The sequence below is a fragment of the Stegodyphus dumicola genome, chromosome X1 (assembly GCF_044657685.1).
Source record: "Stegodyphus dumicola isolate Sdum_Otavi_A_Nest chromosome X1, ASM4465768v1".
Classification (NCBI taxonomy): Eukaryota; Metazoa; Arthropoda; class Arachnida; order Araneae; family Eresidae; genus Stegodyphus; species Stegodyphus dumicola.
This window is the reverse complement of record NC_140780.1, coordinates 189,649,849-189,665,278: the sequence shown is the minus strand read 5'-3', so window position 1 is coordinate 189,665,278 and position 15,430 is coordinate 189,649,849. Positions and strand designations below refer to the sequence as shown.

Sequence of the window (15,430 nt, the reverse complement as noted above, 5' to 3'; positions counted from 1 at the left end):
GTACATAAATGCGCAATAAAATGCATTTTTTTCTTCCAAACATATGCAATTTATTCTCATATACTACGTCTGTCGACCATGTATCAATCAGCTAAAAAGTTTCCCAGCCACAAGATCCACCTAAAACTGCAATATCCTTTAATTGTTTTGAGCAGTGTAGTACTAAATGACACGTGTTTAGTTGTGAGGCATCTCTCCACATTTGACTTTTTATTATTAGCCAATTTTTTCCTCACAAATAAGACAGGTTTGAAGGCTATTTGAGTTTCATAAAAATGAGAAAGTTTCAGTGCATATAACTTGAAATTCACAATGGATTTCATCTTTCATTTTTCTTTGCCATATAGCGAAATGACTGAGGACCAGCCAACAGTAGTTAGGCAAGAAAATGATTCTTTAGAGCTTCCATCTATTGAAAAAGTTACATCTTTATTTAGATTAAACAATTCTTTAAGCTTTTTGATGTTTTTCAATCCAACACCTGATCATTTCTCTCAAGTAACTGTTTTAATGTTCCACTTTAATAGCAGTTAAGTTGGGAATAAATTTAGTAATTGATGATTCCTAAATATGTTACGCACATGCTTAGGTTGTAGCATTCTATTAACTGTTTTCATTTTAGAGAAATCAGGTTTTTAACCTGTCTTCATATAACTCCTGTCCTATACATAATTCAAGATTAACTTTTATTACACTTAGCCTTATCGAACTTTAGATTATTTTCTCCTGTTTTCTGGAGTTTTTTCTTAAGTTGTAAGTAATCTGTTAAGTTGTTCTCTTAAGTTGTACGTATCATCAATAAGACAACTTATTCTAGACCAAGAGTTATCAACCGGGGGAGTTTCAGTGGGAAGGGAATGGGATCAGCCTTTTATTTACCTGTTAAATTTTTGTTTATGAATATAAAAACTATTTTTATTCAAGTTCTGGTATTTATCAACATTTTCTATATTTTCATTTTAACACATTAAAAAGAATATTTTTAAAACACAATAAAAAATAATCTAAATTTACATAAATGTATATGTATTTTTTTAATTTCAGAAAGGAGGATATGATCATCCAGCAATGGTGAAAGGGGTGCATGGAGCAAAAAAATGGTTAAGAGATCCTATTATTTGGTTAAACTTTCTTTGCCAAGTTTCTGGAGTTAAATGTTAATATCTTAAATTTGCATCTGCCAAAAGTGATAATGAAAGTATACAAATTATCAATTTTTCATCAAGCTGGATTTGCATATACCACTATTAGCAATTAAAACAGAAAATATTTTTGCTTTTGGCATTCTAGTGACAACTTCGTTTGTTTAACAAACATATATATAAACAAACTTCATATGTTTAACAAACATATATTATTAGGTTTGACAAGAGTGACCATTGAATTTATCCATTCATTTGGTTGTCTTATTTTCTCAATGTCATTTAAATTCCCCATTCCTTGCAGTTTGTTCTTCGCTTTATCTCGTACAGGTATTTTTCTTAGAGGATGAATTACTGGTACTGCCTCTCATTTTAATTGAATTTTATATTCCTCTCTTAAACACCCTAATTTTTCAAATGTGTCTCAACATTCCTCCACAGTCTTTCATAGACATACTTTTTGCATCAAACTTAATTCAAGACACGATTTCCCCCCCCCTTGATATAGAAGGTTTATCTATACTAGGACTAAATAATTTAATCTCTTTTTTGTTTACCTTGATAGCTTCATTTAAAAAAAAAAAATTATATCTTTCATACTGATTCACAAAATCATTTGCCTTTTAACATTTACGACTTTCCCCCCCCCCACATGCAGGTCACTTCCAATATTCAAGAGATGTTTCACATTTAGAATAAACTTTGGTCCCTTGTTTCTCAGTATTTACCTCTTTGGATATATTCTTGTTATGTTTATTTAGTTTCTTTCCCACTATGTGTCTATTATTTTCATTCAAAGTGCACTTATATCTGCAGATCAGCAAATATAAGAACTTTTTCCTAATCTCAATTATTTTGCTGGCAATAATCCCTAATACAAAAAATAATTTTATCCTTTATCAAACTGTCTGTTGATTGTGCAAACTTACATGTTCTAGCTTTATTCCAAATGTCGGTTACATAATTATCTATAGAAGACACTTCTTTATCTATAACTTGGAATTCTATTCCTACAACTGATAATTATTTTTTTTCCATACTGACAGTTAATTAGAATATTTTATATAGTTTCCCTTTTTCCCCCTGCAGAAAATATACGTAATCATTTAATTTCAGACTTCTGTACTAGAACGCAATGCATTTTGTGCTTTTAGAAATAATGCTTCCCATTGTTCCAGCATCTAATTGCAAATTAAATTTCTTTTTATTTATATAATCATCAAGAGTCCTTTTCTCTTCTTTGTTATCCATACTAGGACTGAAAGTTCTAAATAAAATTCTATTTCTTGCTCAGGGATATGATAAATAATTTAATCTTTCTTTTTTGTTTACCTTGATAGCTTCATTAAAAAAAAAAATTATATCTTTCATACTGATTCACAAAATCATTTGCCTTTTAACTTTTATGACAGATTCCCCTCCCCCATATGCCACTTCCAATATTCAAGAGATGTTTCACATTTAGAATAAACTTTGGTCCCTTGTTACTTAGTACTTACCTCTTTGGATATATTCTTGTAATGCTTATTTAGTTTCTTTCCCACTATGTGTCTCTTATTTTCATTCAAAGCGCACTTATATCTGCAGATCAGCAAATATAAGAACTTTTTCCTAATCTCAACTATCTTGCATGCAATAATCTCTAATACAACAAACAATTTTATCCTCTATCAAACTGTCCGTTGATTGTGCAAACTCACATTTTCGAGCTTTATTTCAAACGTCAGTTACATAATTTTCTACAGTTTTGGACATAGCTGATAACTAGTAAAGAGTAAATGTCTTTTATGTGCAATGTTTTTTTTTTAGGTACACAATATTCTGTAAATTTCATCTTAATTTCATATAATTTAAGGTCTACACCCTCTTCTGCACAAATTCTATCAGTGTATTTCAAGATCGTGAATTCCTGTTACAGGAAGAAAAGTATTATCATGCACCTTCTCTTCCTTATTATGTAATCTACTGGGTACTTTACAAATTTTGGAAAATTGCAGCCATTTTGCCAGTTGGAGGCTAGGTTTCCATTAAATTTTGCTGATTCTGATAGCTTTAAACTTTCTATTTTGTAAATAAAACTCTTGACTATCAAATAAAAAAGTATCTGCACTTTTAACTACCTAAATGCATAAAGAGAGAGTTATAAGCAAAATGATGAACTAAAAATACTAAATACTAAGTTTAAAAAAATACTAAGTTTCTTGTTATTGTCTACCCCAGTCTCATACGTACCAACAGCATTTCATTTCTTATTATTTTACACTACAGACACTTACATGAATATATTCAGAATACTCATTTTTATTGAGCAGGAGGATTAATTTATATTACTACCACAGATTGACTCTTTGAAATTTTTTTCAAAAATATCTTGGATTTTCTTGTATACATGGTATTTAAATCACCAAAAATATGCCAAACCTTGATCTCCATCATGTGAAAACGTCACTCGGATTCTTAATATGATCCCACCATTTACCGCAGACCTTCATAAACACTGCTATATTTGATCTTAACACATCCTTAATTTCTTAACAAGCTACAGAATTTTTAACTACATAGAAGAATATCCACATTGTAATGAAATATTTTAAATTCAAAACACATATCTGCCAACCTCTAAAGATAAAAATTCAGAAGATTTCTCCAAAATTCAGAACACGAAGAATTAATATCATGCTTTGATATTAAAAAAATAACAATTTATACAAATAGAAAAAAGAAAATTGTACTTACATTAGTAAATCTCAATTAAGTAGTAAATAAAAAATTTATTAGGAAACATAAAACAAGAACTTAATGTTACACAAAAAAATTATTGCAATGAATTTAGAGTGCATTTTTTGGCTTTAGCCAAAAATTCTTTGGAAAATTTCCTGTCATAACAATTAGTTTCCTCATAACATGTAGCAATTAAAATGTTTTCTAGAGTTTTTGGTGAAGTTGAAAAACGAAACATAGTTTTTTTTTTTCCTTCACAACACTGAAGACTCTCTCGCACTCAGCATTACTGTGTGGAATTACAAGAATAGCACATAAAACTCTTGCTAGTCTATCATATTTTGGTGTTCCATCAGCTCTTTTTAAGGTACCAACTAGGACATCAAGTCTATCTTCTCCAGAACAGCACTTAGCGGCACATTGTGTTCGATGAGGAATGCAGTAAACAAACATTCTGCCAAAATGACACCGGCAACCGAATTCGCAGCCGAATTTGAAAAAAAAATCACCCACTTTCTTTGACGTTGTCGAAGCCGAAGCATTAACTTCATGCTTTTTAGACTTAACATGCTTCACAATGTCGCTTCTTCCACCATGACTTATTATGAAGTCACACACGCACACGTTGCAAAATGCATAGTTATTTCCTTTGAAGGATTCTTTAATTGTTGGAAATTCGGCTTTGTAGGCAGGCCGAAAATATTGAGAATACGGTTTTCTTGAACTCATTTCGTAACAACGACGTATTAAGAAAATTCGTAGCACGTGCAAAGAAAAAAAAAAAAAAAAACAGAACGCGACAATCCATGCTTGCTGAGTCCGAGCTGAGTAATTCCCTTGCTGCTGAAGTGAACGCGCAAAAAATAATCTGGCACCCACAAAGAAAAGAGTGGGAGGAACAAGTTCAGCGCATTGGATTGGCTGGTTAAGCAGCGAGTTGGGAGAAACCGCAGGTTACTGGCGGTAGTTGGAGGTAAAACACGATGCAATTGGTGAAAAATTCTAAAATTTTGACAAAAATCACTAAAAACACTTGAAAAAGGAAAAAAATCGTAAAAAAAAATGGATTACGATCGTAAAATTGTAAAGACAAATGCATTTTCGTAAAAATTACGAAAAAGTCGTAAAAGTTGGCAGGTATGCATGCCTCAAATCTCTTGCCATTTCCAAGTTACTAACTTCTAAATATTACAGTACTCAGCTACAGGTGTAAGCTTCTGGTACTATGCTGGACAACTACTGTGCAGATTACTGAATGTCATGTGTGCCTGTTCTCTAGTATACCAGTGGCAAAACATTTCATTTTATGGGTGATAGTACCATATGTCATTATAAACAAGAAAAGTGAAAAACTTCCTTAAGAGAGAGAATGTCTGTTCAACCCAACTGAGCTTAGAGACAAGCTGCAGCTTATAGCTCACAGTCCTTTGGCGGAAAACAAGCAAGGCCTAATATATGTTATAAAGGAAGAACAGAACAACCTACCCAAGTCGGGTTTAGATAAACAAGTAATAAACATACCACAGCATTGTGACTGTTGAATCACTTTTAAAGGTAGACAAATTCCCTACTGAGAAATCAAACTGCCTTGACAAAGTACGTACTTTTCATCCATCTTTCACCTTTGCCCAACTTCTACTTATAAAGTTCTACCACTTTCTACCTAATACCTGTAAAGGGGCTATTATATATAGAGATGAGCGGCTAGGTGGGACATTTCCCAGAAACGAGATTCTAGTAACACTGGCTTAAATGGGAGGTTTCCAAGAAATGTTCCAGCAAGCCGATGAAGGAGTGTCCCAGCTATGAGGAACAACTTGAAAAGTTTTCGAAAATGTTTCATTTGCAGCTATGTTCGACGTAAAGATCAATGAATCAGACGAAAGTTCTGCTTATGACGGATTGCGGGTGATTTTCAATAAGGTGATCGCTGCAACTGTGAGATCTTGAAGGGTGGAAACAGAAGCCGATTTAATTGAAGAAATATGGAAAAAGGGCTCTCTCCCTCTCTCTCTCTATATATTGCTGTTTCTGTAGTATAACTGTATAAGTCGCTTTCAAAATGTTTAGATATTCATTAAATTTATAATCGAGGAAATTGCAGATTAGACAGTATGATGTGCTATTTCCAATGATTTGCTTACAAATCATTCATTGTGGAAAGTTCACCAAATTTGTCGTATTTCATGCTGATCGTGTGAAAAGAAATGTTGTTATATAACAGCATATTTTTTTTTAATTAAATTTAAGGTGAATAATTTTTTAAAAATCTGTTTGTATATGCACGACTTTACTTCTCTGCTAATTACTTTTACTACTTTAAAATTGAATCTCTATGCCTGCGGGCACCATTGCTATGCAATCACAATAAAAATGTTTTAGTTTTCAATAAAATTCTATGTGACAGTTTTCTCACTTTTAATGTGCATGTTTTAACTCTACCTAACTATAAGTTCATCTTGGAAAAGTAAATGGTGCCATAACCACTGACTATGTATATTTATTAAAGCATAACCACCGATTATGTATATTTATTAAAACACAGATTATGTAATAATGAGGATACACAATAAATTTGTATGCTATTACCTTCATGTTATTAATAAATTGCTTTTTAGATTATAAACACATTAAGAACTATATTTTTATAATCAATGCTACATATTGGAAATTTATGGATTTATTATTATGAATGATGAAAAAAAAACATTTGTACATACATACATTAATATAAATCTTATTCATTACTGTAATACTAATAAACATACATCAACAACTTCTAAACCAGGGGTTCTCAACTCTATGCCTGTGGGCACCATTGCTTAACATATGCCCGCTGCTATGCGATAACAATAAAAATGTTTTAGTTTTCAATAAAATTCTAAGTGACAGTTTTCTCATTTTTAATGTGCATGTATTAACTTTACCTAACTATAAATTCATCTTGGAAAAGTAAATGGTGCCATAACCACCGAGTATGATATTTATTAAAACACAGATTATGTAATCATGAGGATACACAATAAATTTGTATGCTTATTAGCTTCATGTTATTAATGAATTGCTTTTAAGATTATAAACACATTAAAAACTATATTTTTATAATAAATGCTACATATTGAAACATTGGAAATTTATGGATTTATAATTATGAATGATGAAAAAAACATTTGTATATACATATATTAATATAAATCTTATTCATAACTTTAATACTAATAAACATACATCAACAACTTCTAAACCAGGGATTCTCAACTCTATGCCTGCAGGCATCATTGCTTAACATATGCCCGCTGCTACGCGATCACAATAAAAATGCTTTAGTTTTCAATAAAATTCTATGTGACAGTTTTCTCATTTTTAATGTGCATGTGTTAACTCTACCTAACTATAAATTCATCTTGGAAAAGTAAATGGTGCCTGCCGTCCGACAGATATTCTAGAATACGGTCTTAGGAACAAAAAGGTTGGGGACCCGTTTTTTAAACCATCACAACTCTCTCTCTATGTGCATGTAAACATATTACTTATTAGATATGTGTGTATGAATACAAAAATGAACATTGCTAAAAATTTTATTTGAAGTTACTTCTAATTCATATTACGATCATGTAATTGGCAGTAACTGTAGTCAGCAGTTCTTTGCACATTATCATGGATATGGAATACACAGTTGCAAAATAATTGAAGTGCATTTCGTGCATTAGGCTAGTCATTAAAATTCACCCATTTACACACAACCTTTGCATTTGTAATTTACTTGAGAATTTAAAGAAAAAAACTGAGCAAGTAGCCTTTATGAAATATGTAACATTTTGGGGATAAAATAAATATTTTTCACTCATCACAGAGCATATATCAGTAAATGACATTATACTGTGTACATAAAAGTTATCATATAAGTATACAAATATATTGTTTACAATAAAATCAGAAAGAATTACAAATCACCAAATGTATGATGTAAAACTATTTACAAAAATATATACAACAGATCATTACATCATCAGGGACCTGGATTCCAGGTATTAGAAAATCACCATCTTCTGTTTCTGTTGTTTTTCATAAAGTTTAGCACTAACTATATGTTGAAAGAGTTAGCAAATAAGCTTTATGAGAATGCATGATGGACTCTTATATATTTTTAATCCTTGGAGTTAATATCTCTAGTCAAAGCCAAAATTTTTTAATGTATTATTTCATTTCATCCTTGCAATTCCACTCGCACATTGCTGTCAAAGTGATAAAATGCACCCAAAGAAGTAGAGCTATTACTTTCACATTCCTAATGCTATGAGTATTTCTCTTAATTCATAGAGTAAAATTTCCATATTCATATTTATACAGTTAAGTAAAGTTTGCAGGTATTTTTTACACTTCAGGCTTGCTATTGAGGTATCTATGAGTAGCTATGATTTTATTTAGGATTGTGATGGTGCCCCAAAATGTTGTCATTGCAACAGACAAAATTAGCTCTTTTTTTTTTTTTTTACAATGAGTTTTAAGGGTAAGTCCTGCTACCTATATATGTTTGGACCTCGCTTTCTTTTCCTTTTTAAGAAATTCTATTTAAGTTTGATGCTATTATTTTGGCCTAAGGTTTTAATTAAGAGGAGCATCACTATGCATATTACTTTACATGAAAACTAAGGCCTTCTGACATGTTGTGGATGAGAAAGGATTTTTGCATAGGACAGAAAATACTACAAATGATTTTGCTTTAACAGACGACCAAATCTTTTCACTTAGCGTAATTTGTAGAACATATTAAAAATATGAATATGAAATGTTAAACAATTATTTCTTTTCTTTATAGCTTAATTACTCTATTTTTTTAATGGATACATATTTTGCTGTAAACGGGTAAAACTTATGTGATATGGCACAAAAATTTAATTCTGAAGCTTCAGAAAGGATTGATAAGCAAAGAGAACCTTTACGATAAGTGACTAGTCTTATCATATTGAAATCGTGAAATTTAAAGCCATTGTTATTTACTTCATTATTTGATTCACAGATAAATTTTCACTACCTGTTAGCATTTCCATTAATTTTTGCCACAGTAAGGAAAAAATTCCTTATCCCAACAAAAGGACACCACATTTTAACCTCTACTTTTTTCCTTATGTATCTATGATGATATTTAACCCTCTGCATACGGCACCCGCGAATTCCATGGGCTACAAAATCCGTCTTGTAATACAGATCGCGTGAAAATAGCATGTGTTAAGTTTATCTCTGTTATTTTCAATGCAGATCCTGCTTTTTCTCAGTATAGGCTAAGAATATTGCAATATTCACTATCTTATATTTCGTTTTGCACCCAGATTGCACTATAGGTTTATAGCATTGTAAGGGAGTACTATTGTTTACATTTTTTTAATTTTTATTCCATGCACGGTAAAATCAAGTGAGGCGTATTGTATTTTTTCCTAAAACTAAAATACTATTCTGCATTATTCTAATTCCACTTATAAAGATGTAAATAGTAATATATGAAGATAGAAAATACTACCAAAAAAAAAAGGGCCCCCGTATTTCAGAACCATTGTTTGTATTTTTATATTTTTATTCATGTGTGCTAAAATCGTGTGAGCAATACTGTATGCTTTTTAAATTTAAAAAACACAATTAAAATTTCTGCATTACTCTAATTTAGTTTATAAAGATGTGAACAGTAATATATAAAAATAAATAAATAAATAACACCCCCCACACATTTCAGAACCAGAATGTGTCCAAATCGCGTCATACGTGGAGGGTTAACACTGTTTATCATGGAACAAAAATATTCCCTCAAAAACAAAGAAACATAAAAAGAAATAACTTCTCCCTAAGGTAGGAGGTCTAAACAACAGCACTTTAGAAGGGAGAAGCAGACTTTTATTTATGTTCAACAAAATATGACTATGTAACAGTTCTCTGAAAAAAGGGTAAAAACAATGTTGTAAATGTTTGAAAATATTTAAATATTTTTGTTTTTCCTATGTTGTTATAAGGTTGTTTTGCACCTTATAAACAAATTCTGTTTAAATACAGGTCTTTAAACAGAATTTGTTTAGAAAAGCAAACAAATTCTGTTTAAATACATGTCTTTATGAGCAGATTCAAAGAGATGTGCAATTGAACTTTCCATATAATTATGCTTACTCTAATTTATATTCTAATACCAGTGAATATTATGAGACTACCCTCACTACTGAGTGTTCAAGTTTTCCCCATACCATTTAAAAATTCCTAAGTTTACTGATAACAAAGGGATAATAAAAAACAATAAACCTTTTTTCTCCCCAATAAAAAGGCCTAACGTTCTTTTGAATAATACCGGTCTTGAGCAAAAAACTAATCAGTCACCCAGAAATTTTTATTCTAGGTAAGTTGATTCTCCATTTTCACAGTATAAGTCCCCAGTGGTTTTGTTTCAAGCCATATGGTTTTAAAAATTTCACATTTCTCTAAAATTTTAATTTATTATAAGAATAACAAGCACAGAAAATACCATTAAAAGAAATGAGATACAGCCAGAAGAGAATAACTAAGAAATTTTTACACATTATGGCTGAAATTAAGGGCATGCATCACATGTAACGTAAATAAAAGGAACAAATACCAATTTTGATAAGTCTAGATCATTAGTATCCAAAAAATTATCAAAATGCTTGTCACCAAGAGATGCCAGAATACGTTTTCGATGTCCTAACTTTGGTATTTTAAGAACCTGAAATAAAGAGGAAAGAATTTATATAGGTTTGGATTTTTATAATTAAAAAAAATTTTTTTTTCCTTTTTATCTTTAGAAATTACTTAGTCCAACAAAAGCATGCACATACTTGCCAACCTGCAACACTTAAAAACCAGGATATATATATATATATTTTTTAAAAGAAATCAAAAGAATTTTCTCACCACAAAAAAAGATTTTTTAAACAATAAAAGTATGTAGAAAGGAAATATATTTTTTAATAATGAATTAGTAATAATTAAATAGCAACTAATTAATATACGAAAGTTCAGTTACTATATCTTAAATGCAAATAATGCAGAAAAATACATGTGGCGGGAAAAAGTTTTATTGCTTGTATCTTCTAATAACAAAAAATATTCTATTCAGTTTCCCTAATCATTAAATAATACTTTAACCACATCACTAATAAATTGCAAAACATGAATTGATGTAATTCTGCAGTATAGAATTGTGTTAAGAACATCGAATGATGGCAAAATCAAGCGTACAAAAAAGCCAGAAAATTTATTAATGTATGAAAAAAAAAAAAAAACATAAATATTCATTCTTTACAAGATAAACTTACAATAATAGGAAAATGTGTTTCTTGTCAAGTGATTTTTTTATTTTTTATTTTTGAAGAGCTTTATGCTAATATTTTGTAGTATTAATTTGAGAATTGCTAATTAAATTGTTTGCAGGTGCAGAAATTACTTCATTTTTCTCACACCTATTTTTAACAGTGGAAGTAATAACTACATTTCCATTTACTAAGGTATTTTAATATTTAATATTTTCAACATAGCCTTTTATCTTAACTCTAGAAGCATTTACTTCTTCCTTAAACAATACAAAAGTGTGGATTCCACTGGTTGAGGATTCTAGATAAACATTTCTCTAAAAATAACCAGCATAAACATACATATTTCATATTTTTTATTTCAGTATTATGCAGCTGTTGGAATTATTTCAGTTTTTCCTTCCTTTTAGCAATCTTTCCAAGATAATAAATATCAACTATGTGTTTACCCATGCTTACTGGCAAAGAAGCTGACCTTTTTTCACTGTTAAATTTAAGGGGTGACAAGTGAATTTCATAATTTGCACATATGAATTTTTTCAAGATGCATGCAACATCAATCTTCAGGCCTACAATACCTGGCGCATTCTCGGCACTATGTGCTGAACAATTTTCTTGAAGAATTGTACTTTTCTGAAGTTTTAATAATTAGCTGTGCTATATATTGAAGCCTGTTGTATCTCGTTCAAAAGTGAGAACAGAAAGTAACTACGCTTAATTTCAGACGACTCTGGATTAAAAAAGAAAGAAAGAAAGAAAAAACGAAACAACTGGATACAGTTTTGCATTGGTATTACTGCTTCCATTTGTAGAAAGGCAGAATGAAACTGTTTTAATGCAATCAGTAATTGGAGATTTACTTTTCATGCCAATTTCGTAAACCCATTTCTTCTAACACAGCTGCTTTTGTCCTTGCACTTGAGTGTTTCTTAGCGATTTTATTGCTGGAAACGTAAAAAGCTGCAGCATGATTCGATGCATTCAGCAGCCGGTTGTGTTCCAGTTTAAAGGCACATAACAGGCATTCTGCAATAATTAAATTTTGGTCCTTTGTTTCCACAAAAAAATTTCTTTTCCAATAAAACTCACATTGTCCTTCTGTATGCATATGCTTAAGAACATCAGCTCTTCTGCTATGCGAAACTGAAAAATCACAATGACAAATGATACACATTGCATTACAATTATTTCTTGATCAAATATTAGAAAATGTCATCTGTGTACTGTTTTTGAAAAGTACATGAGAATTTTGCCTTTTTCACAGACATACTAAGACGAAAGACTGCAGTTTCTTAAACTGTTGCTGGGAAGCGCGTGAAACTTGTGCTGCCTTTATAGGGGCAAGACGAACGAAACAGCTTTGATTTTGTTTTGTGCTCACTGGCAAATATATAACTGATGACCCACAGCGGCAATTCATTTTCATTGTGGAACTGGAACACAACGTTTTCAGACTCTCACACACAAAGTAAGAACGTGCCACATCTCAGGGATAAACAACTTCGGGTTTCTTTTATATGCATCTACAGAAAAACACACGCCTTCAAATGGGAAAAAAAAAAAAAAAACACACTTTTTTGGGTGCAAATAACAAAGTATTAAGCCAAGCTGCGAGAAAATTTAAGAATAAGAGAAAGTCAGACGGAATATGTTGAAAATCAGGTTGGCAGGAGTACGGTTAGAAATTGGGAGTCTCCCTAAATCCGGGAAGGGGGGGGGGTAAAACTGCATGCATCATTCTGATTGTGCAAGGTATCTATTATTTAAAAGCTGAAATCATGCATTGAAAAAAATTACAGAATATTTTATTATTGCTACATTGCTTTTACACCAGTGTGTAAAAATTAAGGATGGAAAAGGTTTTCGTATGCAGTGTTGTGCATCAGTGTTTCAAAGAGGTACAAAGATATTATAACATTACCAAGACTTACGACTGAAGAAAACATGAACAAAATAACCAAAAAATGAACTCAGTCTGCTGACAGCTTGCGACATGCTATCAGGCATCTCCCAAGGATGTTCCACACATTTGTATTTATATCTAGGAATTGCATAAGCCAATCCATGTAGAGAGTTTTTTCAATTTCCAACATTTCAACGAAAGCTATCATTTAAAGAAATGTGCACTGTGCAATAACTTACACCGAGATGCTATGCAAATATTGCTTTTGCACTTTACACCCTTTTCATGTGCCCAAGTATGTCATGCTGCACCTAATACACCTTTTAACATGTCACACCCTAAGCGACCTCCTGATTGGTCTTTCAATTAGCTCTGCATGTTTGTTCCACTATTCTGTTAATTTCTCCACTTCATCCATATTATTATTATTTTTTGGCACATTAGAATATTTCTTGCCCATCTGAAATAATAAAAGAAACAGTTTGTGTAAGTTCTATAAAAATAAAAAGTGAGACTTTCTAACAGTAGGGGCCCACCAGCGGCCGAGCGGTAAAGTCGCTGAACACTGGTAGTTCGGTCCGAGGTTCGAATCCCGCGAACGGGCTGGATGCATGGGCGTTTTCGTGGTTTTCCCCATGTGTAACGTGTATACGAGCCAGTTTCCCTTAGAAAGTCCTCCACGAAAGGCATCCCTCCCCTTAGGCAGATAGCCCTCGTGTGCTTTGCCATAATTAAATACACCACACTACACCACTTTCTAACAGTATACAGAATGAAGCATACCTTTGCACCTGCCAAAATGCTTTGAAATGTATCACACTCTTGAAAACTATTAAGTACACTTATTTTTTTCTGTTTTTGTTTGTTATTTTAATATTCCACAATCAACTATACTTTTGACTTGCAAAAAGATATTAATCATAAAAAGAAGCATACTTCCTTCAAAATACTGAGACTACTAAAAAATTAAATGTTCTCCCCCCCCCAATCTTTCAAAATTAAAACTGTACTGCAAAGGGTTAAAGGATTGAGGTTGGGCAAATATAGTGGTCATTCCATGCAAGTATTGCTTTCACTTTTGAAATTAATCACCTACCAGGTCAGCTCTATATGGATGTATTGACTGTACAATGCAGCAACTAGTCCAGCATAAGAACACATACTAGACCAGGAATGGGCAAACTACGGCTCGCTGGAAGGCTCTATCCGGCCCGTGGATAAATTTTTAATTTTCTGGTCCGAGGCAAATTAAAAGAAATATATATTATATATCCATATCCTTTTCTCCTTTGTTTAAATATTATTCCTTTTTTTTTTCAAAAGACCGATTATCTTTTTACTTTATGTATTTTTGTTCAACAAAACATAAATCGACAGAAATAGCAGGCACAGACAGCCTTCAATTGGTGAAGTGTTAAAAGCAGAAGTTCTTTATAAATCAAAGTATGTTACACAATATTGTACTTATTGCAAGAGAAATAACCATACGATAAATGACTGTTTTCATTTAAAATGCAACGCTAGAACTTCCCTGAAAACAGATGTAAATAACAGTAAAGTAAGAAATTATTCTCAAAATTATAAAAGTAATGCATGCCAAATAGCAAATACGCAAAGTGTAGAAAACATAACAAAACTTAAAGAAAATAAGTATCTTAAAAGTATTGAAACTGAAAATTCACAGATTCAGTTTAATCAAGTTCTAAAAGTGGAAAATAAACATGAAAACACGCAAGAATGAGTTAACGACTCAGGAGCCTCAACTCATATGACGAGTGATAAGAATTTTTTCTCTCAGTTAAATGACTCTAATAAACAAATAGTAACTGGTAGTAACTAACTCCAATGGTGCTAAATTAAATTCTTATGGTACTGGTGAAAGCTATTTTAAAATTCAAAACTTAAAGGGTCAGGGGTTACACAAATAAAATTAGAAAATGTATTGTATGTACCAGGTTTAGATAGTAATTTACTTTCTGTTCAATCTGTTACGAATAAAGGTTGCATTGTTACATTTAATAGTAATAAGTGTTGCATAAAGCGTAACAATATACTCGCAGGCCGACGGTAACGCTCAGCAAGGTTTATATAAATTGACCGTAAACTCAACTGACGAGAAAGCATACTTAGCTAATGATGTTTCATGTTCTAATACGAACTGTATACTAAAATGGCATCAAAGATTAGAGCATAGAAATATAGATGCCATAAAAACACTTGAGAAAAATAATTTGGCAGATAGCATTTAACTTGGCAAATGCACTCATAGTGTGGAATGTTCTACTTGTGTAAAAGTGAAACTAACTGAAAAATCTTATCCCAAAACTAGTTTTAGATTTAAAAATCCACTGGATTTA

The 15,430-nt window shown here is 31.5% G+C and overlaps 1 protein-coding gene across 2 annotated transcripts in view; it reads right to left on the bottom strand.

The window, feature by feature from the left end:
• Positions 1-15,430, bottom strand: part of LOC118187911 (ankyrin repeat and SAM domain-containing protein 1A-like) — a 411,400-nt gene that overhangs the window by 32,520 nt on the left and 363,450 nt on the right. For both annotated transcript variants that reach the window (XM_085807269.1, XM_085807270.1), the window contains one exon: positions 10,477-10,584. In XM_085807269.1, the coding sequence (XP_085663395.1) occupies positions 10,477-10,584 (108 nt within the window). The remainder of the gene's footprint in view (positions 1-10,476; positions 10,585-15,430) is intronic.